This window comes from Mytilus galloprovincialis, chromosome 1 (genome assembly GCF_965363235.1).
Source record: "Mytilus galloprovincialis chromosome 1, xbMytGall1.hap1.1, whole genome shotgun sequence".
Taxonomy (NCBI): Eukaryota; Metazoa; Mollusca; class Bivalvia; order Mytilida; family Mytilidae; genus Mytilus; species Mytilus galloprovincialis.
This window is the reverse complement of record NC_134838.1, coordinates 114,494,370-114,514,736: the sequence shown is the minus strand read 5'-3', so window position 1 is coordinate 114,514,736 and position 20,367 is coordinate 114,494,370. Positions and strand designations below refer to the sequence as shown.

The 20,367-nt window shown below is 31.8% G+C and overlaps 1 protein-coding gene across 1 annotated transcript; it reads left to right on the top strand.

Moving 5' to 3' along the window:
* The first annotated feature begins 3,382 nt into the window (after window positions 1-3,382).
* LOC143052511 (uncharacterized) lies at window positions 3,383-13,758 on the top strand. The gene is made up of 8 exons (XM_076225563.1): window positions 3,383-3,457; window positions 5,276-5,489; window positions 7,090-7,242; window positions 8,719-8,889; window positions 9,459-9,603; window positions 9,896-10,513; window positions 11,020-11,150; window positions 12,219-13,758. The coding sequence occupies exons 1-8, from the start codon at window positions 3,411-3,413 to the stop codon at window positions 12,243-12,245; spliced, it is 1,506 nt and encodes a 501-aa protein (XP_076081678.1). The 5' UTR covers window positions 3,383-3,410; the 3' UTR covers window positions 12,246-13,758.
* Window positions 13,759-20,367: the final 6,609 nt, after the last annotated feature.

Here is a 20,367-nt window from a genome sequence, read left to right as displayed (position 1 = left end):
GTTCTTGGCTGACTACTACACTTTGTTCATAGGGTCATACCAGTTGTTTAAGTGAAGCGAATACAAGCGGATTCCAGTTTAACCATCCACAAGAACTTGCGGTCATCCTATGTTCAGTACTTCAGTACTTTGATTGTGAATGGCCAAGATAATATTCTTTATTTTTTTATGATGAGGCATTGTTTTGCAATGCATACCGAGAATAAAACATTTTGAAACATATCTTTCAGGGTCCATATGGGGCCTCTTTGAAAGACATGCTGTCCATTTCCAATTTTATATAGTTAAAATTCGTGTTCATTAACTGATCTACATATTCTGCAAACACTATTCTATTGAATATAATTAATTGTTTTCATCCCCTTGATGACAGACAAACAACGATCATACGTGTATAATTATCGATTTAAAAAAAATATATGCTGTCCATTTCCAGTTTTATTTTAGTAAAAAATCGTGTTCATTTACTGATCTACATTTTCTCTTGATTATAAATAGAGAATATTTATTCTAGTAGTTAACTACACAATGAAAATGTATTTTTTTTTTAAATTTCGCCATCATATATTCATTTGATCATTTTCGCATTGGTGAATGGGTAGTTCCTTTACTAGAGCAACGAGAACCTGTGCAATCAGTAGTAGGGGATAGTCTACCTTCCCGATCGCGACACGGGGGAAAGGGCAACTAAGGTCTCTCCGTTTTTTGTGGTATTCGTGTTGATCAGCTTCAGTTTTATGTGTAGTGATTTGTGGATAGCTGTTTGTATTTTCGTTTCAGTTTATTCTTTTTTTACATCGTATTGTTATTTTTAAAAAAAATAGATTATCTTTCCCTTTGGATCAGTAACATGAGCACGTTTAAGTAAGATCGATGTCTTGATTAGGTGTTCACGACTTGCGTCGTGTTGCAGTTGCAAATTCTTCCTAGATATACAATACACCAATAAAGATACATACTAAATAGATATCCATGTCAGAAACCTGGTGTTCAGCGGTTGTCGTTTGTTGAGGTGGTTCATAAGTGTTTCTCGTTCTCTATATAGATGAGACCATTGTTTTATCTGTGTGAATGATTTCAAACGAAAAACTATTTAGACCCAATGACAAATAATAGAATTTATCTATACTATATGAAAGCGACGGTATTACGCATATAACAGCAAAACCCGATAAGGTAGACAACAAGAATGTAACTTTTCCCCTTGTTCATACATTTTGGCAAAAAAGACACAATCTTGAAATAGAATATAAATACATGTTTTAATGAGCACATATATACACATATCAAATCTTTAACAATAACAATTGCAAAACAAACTATGACAACAATAGAACTATTATTTTACTTAAGCACATATGTAGGAATGTTCTTGAATAATGTTTATTAGCACAAGTTATAATCTGTACTGTTGCACTGGCTGTGGTGAGAGTCCGTTGTAGTACTGTTGAACAGGATTCACGACTGGTGACAAACAACCATATCCAAACATGTACGGGTTAAACATTGGTGGTAATGCTGAATAGTTCTGGCGTAGTCCATGTTGGTGTGATGGTTGATTCATAGAAGACTGTAGATCTGTATTATGCCTTCCGACACTTACAAACTTTGATAATTCTGTTGAGTCGTTGTAGCCGAAGCTCTTGATCTGACGTTTCTCTTTCATTCTGCGATTCTGAAACCACCATTTTATCTGTACTTCGCTGACTTTGAGTCTCTTGGAAAGGACTTGTCGGTCTTCAATAGCAAGGTATTTGCAGGTGCTGTAGTATCGCTCTAGTTCAAAGACCTGAGAGTTAGTGAAGATGGTTCTGGTTTTCTTTGAGGGTTGTTCGTGGTTCTCAGAATCATCAGAGTTAGAACTAGGAGAAGATGAATGTCTAGATTCTGGTGAACTGATGTGATCTTCTGAATCGAGGAGAGATCTTTTTCTTTTCTTCTGTATATGCTGTTCAACTGTCATTGAACTTGTAGAGAAGTTGTAGTTCGAATGTTGGTTGACTGATGGTGTATAGTATAAGTCGTAGAATGCACTCTCTGACTTAAGTGGCTGCTTAACCCTGCTGCTTTTTGATAGCTCTTCAATACTGAACGACATAGGTATGGACGCCATTTCGATTAATTCTGAGGTTGCTACAATGTTACTACTGACTGACTAAAGATATGAATGAAAAAAAATAGTAAAAATCCAGTATATATACTCTTTGCAGTGAACTCTAATCATGTGTCAACACCAGGATTATAATCGAGATTATAAACCAATCAAAACTGATCATTAGCAATCAACTAATAATTGATTAAGAGGTTATCATCTTTCAACTCAAGCAATCATGTTCTTTTATAACAGGTAACAAGTGTAAACGTTTTAATAAGATCTAATCATCTACCTAGGACCTCATTAATACAATCAACTAAAAACAATAAATAAATTCCTGAGTAGTATACTCAAGAAATTGCCTATAGTTATCATTGAAAGCTTGGGTGATGAGTTCGTGGTAATTAAGATCAAACCAAGCTGACAGATGACACTGCATTTAGAAATCATCAAACTATTTTCTTTAATTATAAAAAACACTTTATTGGAATACTGAATCTTCAATGGGGAGTACTGCACCTATCTTACTCTTCTACGAAAGTCAAGATTGTAGTAAATTTACGGTGCTTAAGATTATATAAAATTTTGACATGTTTTAATTTATAAAAAAAAATACTTCAATTGAAAAGGGTAATTAATTTTATCTCTTGTTTCTAAAATACTGTTTTAAAATGAATATCCTCAGAGAACACAAGTAATTACAATTCCTTGGAGAACATCGTAAAATTAGTGAACAATAACAGGTGTCCTAAAATTGTCGATTTTCTCCTCTGTGCTATTTCAGACCTCATTTCAAACTCCTATGGTAAAACTCCAAATAAACCGTGATGTTGAACTCTCTTAAAATGGATGTTGTTCCTACCATATATGTCTCTGTTCCTACTAAATCATTTCTTAGAACATTTCTGTATTATATGTCTCTGCTATAGTGTTAATTCGTTTTTTGTATGATTTATTTAGTCACTGGTTTTTTTTCGGGGGGGGGGGGATAAATCAATCCTTTTTTCTTATTTATTTGCTTACTGTAATGTTTCAACTAGATGTTATTTCATACATAAATTTCTTTATTGCTATCGAAAAAAAACATTAAAATTTTATTTTATTTTTTAGTTTAGAATTTACCGCTAAAAAACTTTTATGTAGCACGTGATCTTGTTTACGTTTCATTATAGTCTATGAGTTCTGTGTATTGCATGATATGTATATCGGAATCAATTGATATTCTTAATATTAAATAACAGTTATTCATTAATTTTGTTGAAAAATTATTAAATATGTATCTAAATGTTATCGATTTATTTTCATTTATTGATGAATGTCTTTCGTTTCAGTTTGGTTAGAGATTAATGCTATGGCTGAAAGGTAAACACAGTTATTTCAGAAAATATATATATATGAGTTGATTGGTAGATTAAAGATGTTCATATCTTTTTTTCTGATACAATACCTATGCGATGAAACAATTCTAAACAATTACAGTATATAGTCGACCTGAGACTGAGCCTACCACTGGCTACACAACAGAGTAGTGACTATACATTTGTACAGTAGAGTACATAATTTTACACACATTCCCCAGGGCTCCTAGATTTTAAGCTGGACCCTAAACTTTCTGGCAAATTTCAGTTGAACATATAGAAACTAATTATGAAATATCTGGTCTTGGCTCCCAGCTTAACAGTTTAACGGTAAATGGCCCCAAAAGGGATTAGGAACTACCAAGTAACCCTAGGCCAGCACATATTAATTTCTTCTACATGTATGAAAAAATGGTAATAAATGTACCAATTATGATAAATTATACAAGGCTACTTCTGCAGGTAACAGTACTTGGACCATTACTCTTCTTATGTCACATAAATGACCTCCCAGACACTGTCAAGTCATCAGTATGGCTGTTCACCAATGACTGCCTACTGTATAGAACCATTAAAACAGAAAAAGACCACAAACTGCTGCAAGAAGACCTAGCAAACCTAGAAGATTGGGCAAATAAATGGGCAAAAACAAAAGCCAGAGATTCTACAAACTCAACGGCCAGATACTCCAACAAGTCCAGAACAACCCATACCTAGGAGTGCAGATATCAGAAGACCTGAAGTGGAGCACGCACATAACAAACGTTACAAAAAAGACAAGTTCAACCTTGGCTTCCTCAGAAGGAACTTTTCCTGAGTGAGATCAACAATTGAATATGCAGCAACAGTATGGGACCCCTACAGTAGAAGATTCAAACAAGCTTTATAACAGGCGACTACAAAACAAGAGAAATTGGCTGCGTAACAGACATGCTCGCCAAACTGGAACTTCAAGAACTAAAAGCCAGACGCACTAGCCAAAAACTTATATTTTTGTACTAGGTGGTTGAGGGATTGGTACCTGCTATCGATCCAGACGACTTTTTAAAATCAGCCAGACCAAGTTGAACCATCACAGCGAAAAAGTTTGAAAATTACCAGGCAACAAACATAGTTGAAAAGCAAGTGAGGAACAATACTAGGTGCTTTGATATTCTCACCAGTAAAACTCAACAATACTCAAACTCATTCTTTGTGTCCACATTTATTACTGGAACCATCTCGAGGACACTATTGTGTGCGAAACAAGCGTTAAGAGCTTTAAATCTGCACTCATGAGACGTCAGTAAATCGATGGCGCCTTCAACCTGTTGTATTAAAGCCAGAATTGGTAGCTACGATGTAACCATACAGATACAGATACAGATCTTACAGCATTAATATTACATTATAATTATTTGGATTAAAATTATACCTAAAAATACAATTCTGTGTCGGGATTGATTTTCTAATTTGACTGTTCAATAAGAGTATTTTTAACACCAAGATACTGATTCCACCCCATTCCTCTCATTGGAGCCATTAAGTAGAGATAATCTCCTGGATTTGTTGATACTCAAAATGTAGAGGATAGTTTTGTTTAGTAAGGAATATACACACAAATATTTAAGACAACGTTCTTGTTTAAAATAGATTTACATTTTTGTAAGTACAAATGTAATATGTTTCAAGGTATGAACATGATGAAACAGTACTATTGTTGTAATTAAATAATGAACATTCAAGTTTATTCCATTTTGAGTAGTCATTTCTTTCGCAGTAAGTTCTACAATGTTCTAGATGGTTTACCGTTTTAATGTACATGTATATGTTTTTAAAATAGTAGTGAAACAAGCGATGAAGGAGGAAGTTGGTGGGGAGGATGGATACAAGCAGCAAAAGAGAAGTCCATGTATGGGATACAGGCAGCAAAAGAGAAGTCTATGTCTGCCTACGAAATGATCAAGAAAGATTTGGAGGAGTTTTCCAATACAATGTCAAATGACACTGGTGAAGCTGTAGCTAAAACTAGTGAATCTTTACGAGAAACCTTGAAGGTAAATTATCACATAACACACCTTTTTTATAGAGACATTTGTTGTATAACCTCATGATTTCCTGTGGTAATTGTTCAAGCTCAGTTATACATAGTTATAAATATATAAATTGACTTTAATACTGTGAATTCATATATTTTCATGGGTACCAACTTTTGTGGATGGAGGAAAAATAGTATATTTATGTATATTTTCTTTTTCCCAAGTCTGTGTATACGTTTATCGCAAATTTCTTCTTCGTTGAACATTTGAATTTATGATTTGCCTTCAACCATGAAATTTAAGAAAAGTTTCTTACATCATATGATAATGAACATGATGAATCCCCAGTAATCTTGACACCACATCACCATGATCACCTACATTGTATTACAGCAAAGGACAAGAAAACGGAAAAAAAACATCACATGGCATCATATTAGCCGAATATTTACTAAGATAATGGTAAATGCATGTTTTCAATGTAGTGAAAATATTCCAAACTCTAGAGGTCACATCATAGTCCAGTCAATCTAGCATAAATTTGACCCTTAAAGTAATTGCAACAGAAGATTTTAAAGTTTTAATCTTTAGCTTTATACCCCAAATATACATAGAAAAAAGTCCCATAAAATCTTACTTGAGGAAAATTAAAAAATCACGATTTAAATTCCTATGGAGATTTGCATTGAAAAGGGAGATAGCTCTGCAAAAAAGGCAGAAATATCAATAAAAATTGATACAAAATTATAACTTTACTGCTTCTATTCAACAGAATGTATTCATTCTTGATATTTAAGCTGTCTTTAAAGTATAACAAACAACGCTAAAGGTGTTTTCATATCTTTTATCAAGCAACGATCTTGATTTCGTAATTTATTAGTTGACCATTTATTGAATTTTCAACATGTCAAGGTAAATAATCTCAAATTTTATAAAAATAATTAAGCATATATTCTTCTATCTTTAAACAAGGTAGATGCTGAACAAATATAATATACAGATATAAACAATACCAGATTTTCACATTATTTTTTTTAAATGGTCACAAAGCCACAAATTTGCAATTTCTTCGATGAAAAATGAAAAAAAATAAAATAAAAATAACCATAACATTTCGGTTTTGTAAATTTCATGAGCAGAAGATAATATAATATAGTCAAATACAAACTTAAAACCCCATCAAACTATCATAATTTACATTATTTTTAAGAAAATCAACCAAAAACAGACACAAAAAAAGACTAATTTTTGTGGAGTTATCTCCCCTTCCAATGTTAATTTCCATAGGAAATTGAAAATGCTAATTTTGAGTTTTCCTCAAGTTAGATTTTATGGGACTTATTCTGTGTATATTTACGGCTTAATGCTATGGATTAGAACTAAAACATATTCTGTTGCAATTAGTTTGAATGGACTAACAGCTATAAAACAAAACTCAGGAAGGAATTTATAAAATATGCTTTAACAAATAGAAGACCTTTACCACTCTATAACTTCTACATGTTCTACCTGACATACATTTATTCAATAGTTTTCACTCATAAATGTTACATGTACACATTGTATACATTTTCGATACTGAGAAGTAAAACAATTCTTGTATTTTTTTCAATTTTAGACAGAAAATACTGAGGCTGCCAGAGACAAATTAAAGCAAGGATTGTCTTCATTTTTGGATGGTTTGACAAAACTTTTAGTAGTAGAAGCGGAAGACAAAGATGTTCCTGTAGCAAGAAGAAATCCTACAGATCCAATATTTGACAGGGCTAAGGTATACAAATGATTAAAATACACTCACTATATTGACATGTACAGGGTCAATAAGTTTACTTTTATTTATCCAGATTTTGAAAAGCTATCATGACTATGAATGTATCCTACCTGACATGCCTAATGCCAGTATTTAATAAGTTATCTGAAATGTTTATTTCAAATAGAAATGGATCGCAGTACATTTAATGATGAGAAAATTCCTTATTTTTTTATTGTTTTCTTGTTTGTTTCAGGGAAGACTACATATTATACAAGTATATTCTGGTACTTATTTTAATGATCTTACTGGTTCCTTGTTTGTTTCAGGCTAATCTTCATGCTATACAAGTAGATCCTGGTACTTATTGTAATGATCTTACTGGTACATTGTTTGTTTCAGGCTAGACTTCATGCTATATGAGTAGATTCTGGTACTTATTGTAATGATCTTACTGGTTCCTTGTTTGTTTCAGGCTAGACTTCATGCTATATGAGTAGATCCTGGTACTTATTTTAATGATCTTACTGGTACATTGTTTGTTTCAGGCTAGACTTCATGCTATACAAGTAGATCCTGGTACTTATTGTAATGATCTTACTGGTTCATTGTTTGTTTCAGGCTAGACTTCATGCTATATGAGTAGATCCTGGTACTTATTTTAATGATCTTACTGGTACATTGTTTGTTTCAGGCTAGACTTCATGCTATACAAGTAGATCCTGGTACTTATTGTAATGATCTTACTGGTACATTGTTTGTTTCAGGCTAATCTTCATGCTATACAAGTAGATCCTGGTACTTATTGTAATGATCTTACTGGTACATTGTTTGTTTCAGGCTAATCTTCATGCTATACAAGTAGATCCTGGTACTTATTGTAATGATCTTACTGGTACATTGTTTGTTTCAGGCTAGACTTCATGCTATATGAGTAGATCCTGGTACTTATTGTAATGATCTTACTGGTTCCTTGTTTGTTTCAGGCTAGACTTCATGCTATATGAGTAGATCCTGGTACTTATTGTAATGATCTTACTGGTTCCTTGTTTGTTTCAGGCTAGACTTCATGCTATATGAGTAGATCCTGGTACTTATTGTAATGATCTTACTGGTTCCTTGTTTGTTTCAGGCTAGACTTCATGCTATATGAGTAGATCCTGGTACTTATTGTAATGGTCTTACTGGTACATTGTTTGTTTCAGGCTAGACTTCATGCTATATGAGTAGATCCTGGTACTTATTGTAATGATCTTACTGGTACATTGTTTGTTTCAGGCTAGACTTCATGCTATATGAGTAGATCCTGGTACTTATTGTAATGATCTTACTGGTACATTGTTTGTTTCAGGCTAGACTTCATGCTATACAAGTAGATCCTGGTACCTATTGCAATGATCTTACTGGTACATTGTTTGTTTCAGGCTAGACTTCATGCTATACAAGTAGATCCTGGTACTTATTGTAATGATCTTACTGGTACATTGTTTGTTTCAGGCTAGACTTCATGCTATACAAGTAGATCCTGGTACCTATTGCAATGATCCTTCTGGTTCTATAGATAAGTATAAAGAATGGTTGAAATCATTTAACATGGAAGTCAGGAAAGGGGAAGTTTCAGAATTACTAGTATCACAAGTTGAAGTCAGAGGACTATATACCAGACTGGTTAGTATTTCTATAGATTATATAATTATATGGTCATATAAACAAATAAAGGATTTTTGAATACTTGTGGGTTTAATCTCGACAAAAGACTTACAGAAATTAACTTAATTTTACAGTTCACATACATTTTAGGCACTGTAGCTTAACTTACCATTATTTGATTGAGATTTGTGTTGGTTATTTGTCAGATGACAAGTACGCTCAATCAGAAAACGGTTTGTGTGTAGTGACACCTGTCTAAGACCTGTGGAAAAGTTTGTGTTAACTTGCTGAAAGTTACTTGACACCTGTCTAAGACCTGTGGAAAAGTTTGTGTTAACTTGCTGAAAGTTACTGGTTAACCTGAGTTTTTCTTGTTTAGTCCACCAAAACAAAATATTATAAAAGAATGACAGAATAAATTGAAAAAAATAAATAGCAGGTGATGAATAAAAAGACAAACTTAAGTTAGCTATACATTAAACAGCATCCATTTGAAATGCACATGCCATGGAATCAGTGAAGTCTAAATAAAATGACAGTTATGTATAGTGATCCTTGTCAAATAATTTGTTATTTTATTTTTTAAGGTACCATCAGAAATTTCTCATGCCAATTTTTGGAGGAGATATTTTTACAAAGTTCACCAGCTTCAAATTGACGAAGCAAGGAAATTGGCATTAATGAAAAGGGCTGAACAGTCTGAGAAAAAAGAAGATTCTATAAACTGGGATGGTAAGGATTGTTATTATAGGTTTTGGGTCAATACTTATTGGTTTTTATAAGTGCTTGGTTTGTAAATTATTAGTTAAAATTGTTCACAAGTAATCGTCTTCTTATCAGCAGATTGATTTCATCAGGAAAAGTTATATAGAAAGGAAAACTGTGAAAGATCCAGAAGGTTAACAGTTGCATCTGTAGGAATATTTAGTAAGATTACTTTTAAAACACTTATGTTTAAAGATAAATCAAAATGAAAACTTTCAAACACCAGCAAAATAATAAGAAATTAATATATTTTTTTCAGAAGAGGATGATTCTAGTGCAGAGGAGGGGGAAACAAATACTGGTAAATTAAAATATGTAGAAAATAAAAAACAAACTAACAAGGTACCAAATATATCACAAAACAATGGCGAACAACCTCCCACTTCATTGGTCAAAACAGACAGTAGTATGGACAGTAATATAAAAGACCAAACACAAGAATCTGACAGAGTTGTAAATAATGAACTTCCCTGTGATAGTGACTTAAAGAATAATGTTGGTACAACTCAGTCTTGTTCAAAAACAGAAGGAGAAAATTGCAAATCAATGGACAGTGAGTCAAAAGGAGACATTTCAAAGAGCAGTGAGATAAAAGTTTACAATACAAATGACAATGAGACAGGTGACAATTCTCTTGTATTAGAGGAAGACGTTGATAAACCCACAGCCACATCTATACCATGTGAAAGTCTTAATGTTGAAAAAGATTTGGAGAAAAATGTGAATACAGAAACAGAAAAATTAACAGAAAATGAAAATGTACAACCAAGTGAAGAGGAAAATACAAATGAAAATATTGAAATAAGGACCAAAGAAAAGGGGGATACAGTTGTAGTTAACCCAGATAGGGATTCCCCTTCCACGGAGTCTACAAAAGGTATGAATATTAGTGATTGAAGGTCTATAGCCATATTCATGTTATTGTTTGTATATTGATATTTTCTGAACTTTCTTGGTAGGTAAAAACTACAAAATAATTTCCTCAATGAAAAATAAGCTGTACATGGGGATACTTTATTATATATCAATGGCTTCAATGCATTAACTTTTCATGTAGAGTGTTAGTAAAGGCTTCAATTGATAGGTGTGCCTTTCACATCAAGTTAATTATCTGTATACAAACTATTTAGTTTGTTGTGGCTTTTATTGTTAAATACTGGTAGTGGCCATCGGATGAAAGCAAACTTGAATTTTATGTAAAAATATATTTTATAATTTAATGGCATCTTTAATTTAATACATGTAGTTATATCCAACTTACATGTATTCATATGCAATTTATATAATCTTTATTTGATCTGAGGGATTTTTACTCAATCAGAGTTTATTTTGAAGCATGTTTTAAATAACACGAGTTGTATGTTGTAATGTCTTTTATTTCAGAAAGTGCTGATGAAGACTGGGAGAGAGATTTTGATGTTGAACTGACGGAGGAAGATATGAAAGCCGCCGATGAAATTGCCAAGAAATTAAATTTGTCTTCTACAGACTACACAAAATTATCTGCTGATGTGGTAATAAATATTTGCATTATAATACACAATTTTCTTAAATACATGCACAACAAAATTTAGGGTTTAGAATTATTTTTACATATAATTTGAGAAATTGAAGGCAGAACTATTACTGAAAATCATGATTTTTCTTTGTCTAACTTCTTTAAGACAGTTCTGAATTCTTTACTTTCAGCTAGGCTATAAAAATTAATTCACTGGATATATGACTTCTTTTATCAAGAACTTAAATAATTGTTGTTGATGATATGCCTCCAAAAGATCAACAATAATTTGTTTGATATTATAGCATACATCTAACAAATAAAGGTTATAACATTGGACAATAGTTCAATATTTATATAACTTCTTATAGTATCTGTGCAAGGTTGCAAGGTAAAGTTTGAGCAGATGTAATTTATCATTTCCAACCTAACCACAGAAGCAAGAATACACTTAGTTTATTCTCTGGACATTTATTTAGCATTTGCACCAAATAAATATGTTTGTGCAGTACATGTAATAAGTTTAATGAGGATAAAAATAATGTTTAACATGTGGTGTGTAAGGCCTTTATTCAATAGGCAACTTCATTTCTGTCAAAAACTTTGGTTTTAGTAAAAATCATTCATGTGTTAAGGGGCATCATCACTTCCATTTCCATGTTGAGCAAGTGGTTGGATAACTATGATGCTATATTGCACGAATTAATGGAAAATTAGATTCTCATAATTGACAGTCATTAGGAAATTGTGATAAAATACCTACAGGACAAACATTATTTCTTGTTTATCCTGCTCAATGAAGATCACTAAGACGCTTGATGAACATTTATAGTGCAAGGATACAAGCTCTATCTGGTAAATGACATCATAAAGGTGCTCATAATTACCAAAAAAAGACTAACTTGAAAGTGGTCTATTAATCTCAATTAACCTATTGACCTACTTTTGAAAACTAACAAAAATATTAAATTCAAATATTTCCTGTCATGAAAAAAAATGATCAAGTTATAACAGTATTCATGATAAAAGTGAATTATCTAATAAAGAAATCTTTTATTAACAGAATTATATTTATCTTTTGCAGGAAGATGATTGGGAAAGCTGGGAATGAATTATTACACTATTCAGACTGCCTATAAACATTGAGAACGGTTTGGCAAGCTCATAGGGAATGAACTGTTACTATATTCAGACTGCCTATAAAATTTGTGGAGGGTTAATTTTTTTCTCCTTGGCTTCAGAGGATAACATACTTACACTTCATCATTTATTTGTATTTCTTCAATTCTCATAAAGATAATGTAAATAAGTTGGGTAATGTGATCAGAATACATGTAAAGGAGGGAATTATAAAGGATCTTTATTAATTACATGGTCATTTTTTCATAGTGATTAAATTGAATTACAGGGAACTATATTTTATATTGATTCTTTAATTGTGAATAATGAAAATATACAGTTAAAACGTACATATACTAATCCTTCATATATTTTTAAATGTTACAAATCAAATATTTGTAGTACACTATAGTTCAACAGGTTATGATGTTAAAAGTCTTTTTATAAAGATGACTTTTTATTTTTTGACATTTTTTGTCTAAACTTTGTGGAATGATAACGACTTTGTACAATGATCTTTTTTTCCATTTTGTATCTTGAATTTTTGTGTTTTTTTTTTTTCAAGAAAAACTGTCATGTTTAAATGAAAAAAATATGCATTTAGAAATTCACTTTTCAATAAATATGAGATCTGAAACGAATCAATCAAACTATTGATGAATATGAAAGGGTAGACAACTCTGTATGACTAATTATTGTTCATGAAATGGGCATACAATTTATCTTCCATTGTTGCCTATTGTTGGCACAGTTACGACATGATATGTTTTATCTGAACTTAATTATTTTACTTATAGATTGTTATGTCATTAGGGTTATGAAAACATCAAGCTGGATTCAGTTATGTACACCAAAAACTAATTCTTTTAAGTAAACTATAAATATATTTTTTCTTGTTGAAACCTGATTTATTTTTTTGCACGTAGGACTTTTCAAAGTCCTGGATATTGTTTGTTAAAATTTTATGAATTGTTGTTAATTGCCTATGATTTACATGTAATTATATTGATGCTATATATAAAATTTAAATTTGTCTAATCCTAGCTCCTTTGCATATGTTTTCTAACAGATTGTATGCTTTCTCTTTTATACATTTTCATACGTTTGCCATTTATAACACTAGACTACTGTTTTTAAATGACTTATTTATTAATTAAGAGCTTGACATATATGTTTTATTAATAGTAGAACAGTTTTAGTAATAATTGTGTTTCAATGAATTTTTTCCAGCAACATACAAATATAGTTTTACATACTATCTAAACCAAGCATCTTTTAATCAAAGTTGCCCTGATTGAACTTTATAAGATTCTTAGTAACATATTTGGTGAGAGATAGATGCAAAGCATATCTTAAAACATTGCCAATTGGTTTGTCTTAGGATTTATTAACGTCAACATGATATATTATTCATATTTTTCTGTCAACTTATCTTCTCTATTTATATTTATTAATTATTGTTTATATAAAACAGTGCTATATTATGATTAAAATGAATGAATGTATGTATTGCTTTGTTTCTAAATCATGCAAAGTTAAGTTAGAGGAAAATAGTCTACCATGAAATACAGTTCATGGTGACCACCTTCTTTTAAAATATATCCTTTGGTCAGATACAATTGCTAATTTTGTTTTTCACGAGTTTTTTTTTTTTCATAACAATCTTTGAAAAAACATATTTTAACAGTGTTTTTACGCCTGATACTAAAATATCGAATGCATTTGGTGTTTATCATAACATCCATGGAGCAACGGGGCCAAGAAACATGTTTAAACGTTATTTTTACTGTTTGCACTGTGACCGTCTAAAAATAGAAATCTATGTATCCTTAAGGATACATTCGGCATCTACACCGGTGTGCCAAAAGGATACATTCGGCATGAAAGGGTTAACCTCATTGTCATGGTTCAATGAAAAAAAGATATGATTTTTTGTGATGTTAATAATTTTCTTATAATGATTAACAGGATAACTATATTAAGTATGCATACCTTGCAAGGTCCTCATGTCTGTCAGACTGTTTTCTTTTGACCTCAACCTCATTTCATGGATCAGTGAACAAGGTTAAGTTTTTTGTGGTTAAGTCCCTATCTCAGATACTCTAAACAATATGTCTACTATATTTGGTGTTTGGAATTATTGTAAGGTGTTCATGTCCAACTGGCTCATTTTCATAGTTAAGTGGTCAATATTAAGGATTTTAGTTTAGTCTTTTTTATTTTTTATACTATATGCAATAGGTCAACTATATTTGGTGTATGGAAATATTTATACTGTACATGTCAGTCACGCAGGTTTTCTTAATATTTGCATTTTAAAACCATTAGTAGGGAAAAGTCTCAACAGGCTGAAAACTACACCTAACTACAGTAGGCAAGCATAAACATTTGGAACTAGATATCATTGAGATGGGAGCCATCTCTGTGGGCCCCGCTGTGAATAATGTGCATTAAAAAATTGTATCTTTACCATAGGACATGGGTTTGTCAACTGAAATCAAAGTTTTTGACCTTGACCTTTGACCTAGGAAGTTGTAAATAAATTATGACACACCCTTTGGTGTTGGTTTATAAACATGTCAAGTATAAACTTTGAAATGATAACGGTTCTCAAGATATAGAGCGGACATGATCTTTACCATAGGACATGGGGTTGTCAACTGAAACCAAAGTTTTTGACCTTGACCTTTGACCTAGGAAGTTGCACATAAATTATGACACACCCTTTGGGGTTGGTTTATATACATGTCAAGTATAAACTTTGAAATGATAACAGTTCTCAAGATATAGAGCGGACACGATCTTTACCATAGGACATGTTGTTGTCAACTGAAACCAAAGTTTTTAACCTTGACCTTTGACCTTGGAAGTTGTACATAAATTATGACATACCCTCTGAAATTGGTTTATATACATTTCAGGTATAAACTTTAAAATGATAACGGTTTTCAAGATATAGAGCGGACACAATCTTTACCATAGGACATGGGGTTGTCAACTGAAACCAAAGTTTTTGACCTTGAACTTTGCCCTAGGCAGTCGTTCATAAATTATGACACACCCTCTGGTGTTGGTTCATATACATGTCAAGTATAAACTTTGAAATCATAACGGTTCTAAAGATATAGAGCGGACACTATCTTCACCACAGGACACAGGGTTGTCAACTGAAACCAAAGTTTTTTTACCTTGACCTTTGACCTAGGAAGTTGTACATACATCATGACACGCCCTCTGGTGGTGGTTAATAAACATGTAAAGTATAAAGTATGAAATCAGATATGGAGCGGACACAAAAATAAAGTGTTACGGACGGACGGACAGACTGATCACTATAGGGCGACCCACCTAAAGGCGGGGCCCTAACTAATACAAAGCAGGTTTCCTTTAATCTATGATTCACAATGATCCTTGTGGTTTCAGCTAATGTTAAGATGAAAAACAGCAATAGTACAGCACTGTTTGTCTCCTGTATCAGTTTTTTCCTGATCATGGACTTTTCTTTCATGTATATTTTCATTCAGTTACCTAATCTGACATGGGAATCAGACTTTTTTTAAACTAAGATTTACTGTACGTTTAGCTGTGTGTGTTTTAATATTTTTTTCCTACATTGGTTAGAGGTGTCTGAAATGTCACAATACATGTTTAACCCTGCTGCATTATTTTTTACCTGGTCCAAGTCAGGAGCCTCTGGCATTTGTTAGCCTCGTATAATTTTTTGTTATTTTAGTTCATAAAATTGAGAATGGAAATGGGGAATGTGTCAAAGAGACAACAACCCGCCCAAATAAAAAACAACAGCAGAGGGTCACCAACAGGTCTTCAATGTAGCGAGAAATTCCCGCACCCGGAGGCGTCCTTCAGCTGGCCCCTAAACAAATATATACTAGTCCAGTGATAATGAACGCCATACTAATTTCCAAATTGTACACAAGAAACTAAAATTAAAATAATACAAGACTAACAAAGGCCAGAGGCTCCTGACTTGGGACAGGCGCAAAAATGCGGCGGGGTTAAACATGTTTGTGAGATCTCAACCCTCCCCCTATACCTCTAACCAATGTAGTAAAGTAAACGCATAACAATACGCACATTAAAATTCAGTTCAAGAGAAATCCGAGTCTGATGTCAGAAGATGTAACCAAAGAAAATAAACAAAATGACAATAATACATAAATAACAACAGACTACTAGCAGTTAACTGACATGCCAGCTCCAGACCAACTAAACTGACTGAAAGATTATGATTTCATCATATGAACATCAGGCACAATCCTTCCCGTTAGGGGTTTAGTATCATACCATCATAACATATATGAGAAGAACATAACCCGTGTCATGCCAACAACTGTTTTTAGAATAAATGTGTTTAGTTCCGATGCAAAGACCTTATCAATGACTCAATATTAACGCCAAAATATGCAATCTTTAATGACTTGACAACAGTATCGTAATTATATCCCTTCTTAATAAGTCTATTCAAAGGTTTTGTAAGTTTCTGAGGTGAATACTGACACCTTTGTGCTTTATAAAGAATATTACCATAAAAAATTGGATGTGAAATACCTGAACGTATTAAAAGTCTGCATGTTGAGCTATATTTACGAATAATGTCTTTATACCGATGATAAAATTTAGTAAATGTTTTGACTAGTTTGTGATATCGAAAACCCTGGTGTAATAATTTTTCAGTAATACATAAATCATTTATGTTTCAGAGTTTAGTTTGACGTCCATTTTCACTGAACTAGTACACATTTTTATTTAGGGGCTAGCTGAAGACTTGGGAGCAGGATTTTCTCACTGTGTTGAAGACCCATTGGTGGCCTTGGGCTATTTTCTGCTCTTTGATAGGGTTAGTTTCTCTGACACATTCCCCATTTCCATTCTCAATATAATTCATCCCGTATTCTTTCCAACATACAAGTTTCTTTGCAGATAAAAATGGAAAAGAACAAATACAGCAGTAATTACATTTATTAATACTACAAGTTACAATATACTCACAATATATATTTAATAATTCCCAGGACCATAAAATATTTAATAATTCCCTGGACCATTTATAATATAAACTCATGATTTCAACATTAAGAACACAAAAAATGCTGTTATAGTATACAACATTAAATATTAACTCTGGTAGTTTCAAGGGATTTCAATTCTGGAGAGGTTTGAGTTAGACCTTCAGACTATTAGTGTATATATTTGTATATGATGATAGTCACAAGATAAAATTGTATGAGTTTCTAATTTTATAAATGATATTGTATGTTTCTGAAGTATTGACATGATGAGATTCAATAATTAATCTATCACTTATTCTTTGAACAATAGTTTGCTCTTGCTCATATTTTAATGCACATCAAAAGTATTAATATTGTTGAAAATAACCTTTGTATTTCTTTTATTAAGTGATTATCATTAGAAGATGAGAGTGATGCTAGACACATCTTTTTACATAAAATGCTGTATCCAAGAACCTAAGAAACATGAAAGTAAAACTTTTGTATCAAAATCAAGAAAACACTTAAATATTAGTCAATGAGAAATGGTGATGGTTATGAAAGTGGAAACATAGATAAACATGGATGCTAAGAATAGTATACCGTTATAATTCTGAGAACTTGTATAAACATGTCATGACATGAACGTAGATGTTTAGAAAATGACATATAACATGTATAGATACAATATCTTAACCTTAACATTCAATTTCCAAATCATATGACAGATTTGTATACATGTCACACAATACATAAAGTACTAAAAACAATATTTATGATATTACTTCACATTCATTGTTCATATAAGATATTTTGGCACATTTATATTTAATCATGTCTTGGATCAAGATGAAAATTACAATAATGTAAACAGAGAAAGAGATTCAGCCGCTGCCTTAAAATAAACAAAATACTGTAAATTCAGAAATTATTGCGAGGTTTTTATTAAAGTTGTAAACGCAATAATTTAAACTCCCATTTTAAAATATTTTATATGAACTAAACAGGATTTTTCTCAAAATCGTAGAAATTAAAATCGGATTTTAGTCTAAAATGACAAAATCGTAATAATAAATGCTTGCAATAATTTCTGAATTTACAGAATTCTGTATTTAAAATACATGTATTATCTAATGTGGATTCATTTATTTTCATTGAAGCCAATTTATCCTGGATTAAGGAAAAGTTGCATATTTTGTAGATATTTGATATTATGGACTTGCCAAAGTCTGCATACTAGCATATAGACAATTTGTCCTTCTTAACATACCCACGAAATCAACGAAAATTAGTCTCCCAAAAATTATAATGATTTATAGCTGCATTAAAAAAAAAGCCTACAACCTAAAATTTCAAGTACCTGGTACCCTATAATCTTGCTAAAATAATTTAGATATGAACAAGCATGGTTGGAAAAAAATAAATATATCGCTGCCAGAAAGTGCTGACAGCATGGTCCAAGTGATGCATATAGTTACAACCATATTTTGAGCCCATTAACCACTTACAAATTTAACAGCCATGATCATTTCTTCACTATTAGCATAGTAATGAAACTTCTTTGCCTTTATGCCAATGGATCAAACTGTTGATTTAAATAGTCTTTTCTGAACTAACTTCCATCTTTCACGCTTTTTTTTTCAATACTCAAGATAAAAATAGAGAGGGTTAAGTATTTTAAAAACCAGTTATACCCTGCCATTCAGTAATGTACCTGTCCCAAGTCAGGAATCTCATCAGAGATAGTTACTGTGGATTTTTTATTATTAATTGGACACTAATTCTCACAGGAGGTAAAAGTCAATTCCATTGTCCAATAAAATTGGTATTTCCTTTTATACTCATGCAGAAATTTTCAAACCATGAAAATGGATTTTTTTCTCAATTGACAAAAAATGATACAAACAAAAAATTACAGCAAGTGTACTTCTTGCTTTTTAGTTTTGTTGTGTTCTCAAGTGAAGCTGAACTGATATAGACTCTACATAACTTTTCAATCTTTAATTTCACTTACACCCAATATGCAAACAAAGACAATAAAAACCCATACAAAAATATGATGTCACAATTTTGTTGCCTTTTGAATGACCCTCTAAAAGCACTAGAACTGATGACTAAGCACTGTTACAGCAGATTCCAACGAGTATGAAGCTACAGGTAGATTCTTTGGTTAGCTTCCTTGTTAGCTCAACCATGAAATGATTATTACCTTAAAATTGGGAGGAGCATAGCACTAATTCGTCATCCAATGAAAACACTCATATCAATGGCCTGTTTATAATAATAATGTATGTTTCATACAAACAGGTTTACCTAAACAACTTTGCAAATCAAATTTTATTTCTTATAGTCTTTGATTGAATTATAAAATTCTTTGTATTACAATAAATTAGAAGCGGAGTTACGGTTTATGTTTTGTTCAAGGATGATAATATTTAGTGTTAATTCAATGCTAAACAAATAGAAATTTTATAGAAAATCCACATCATTTCCCCCTTGTACTCTCATAGTTGGCAATTTGGTACTTGATAGATGGAGGATTATTGCAAGCAGTGCTAGCAATGATTTCCTAAAAAACAAGTTTAAAAATTTAGATATTGGTTTAAACAAATATATATAAATATGGACCAATTTAAGTACACCTTCTAGGCACGATTTTTTTTAATTTAAAGGTGTAATAGGACTTTTTGTAAACTTTAAACACTAGCACACCATAGAAAATCAAGAGAGTAATCTATGCTTAAAATTTTATAATAAAAATATCTGTGGATTTTCTACAAAAATCTTGTTTTTTTGCCACAAAATCCCGTTTAACTTTAAAAATGCAATGAAACTATAAATAACAATGCTTGCTTGAAGTTTCCCCTTTGTATATATACAAAATGGCCCATCTCTATTATTCATTATCTTTGCTGGTTGTTTTTATACTATTGCAGTTTGAAAAATTCGTAATTCAAAGGCAACAGAAGGATATATACGCCGTGATTGTACCATTGTAAAGTATATACACATTATAACTATATTTATAAATGAACTGAGTTATTGATTGAAATAAAATTGGCAATTCAAACACACCTACAACATGCTTGTGAATCAATAAATTTT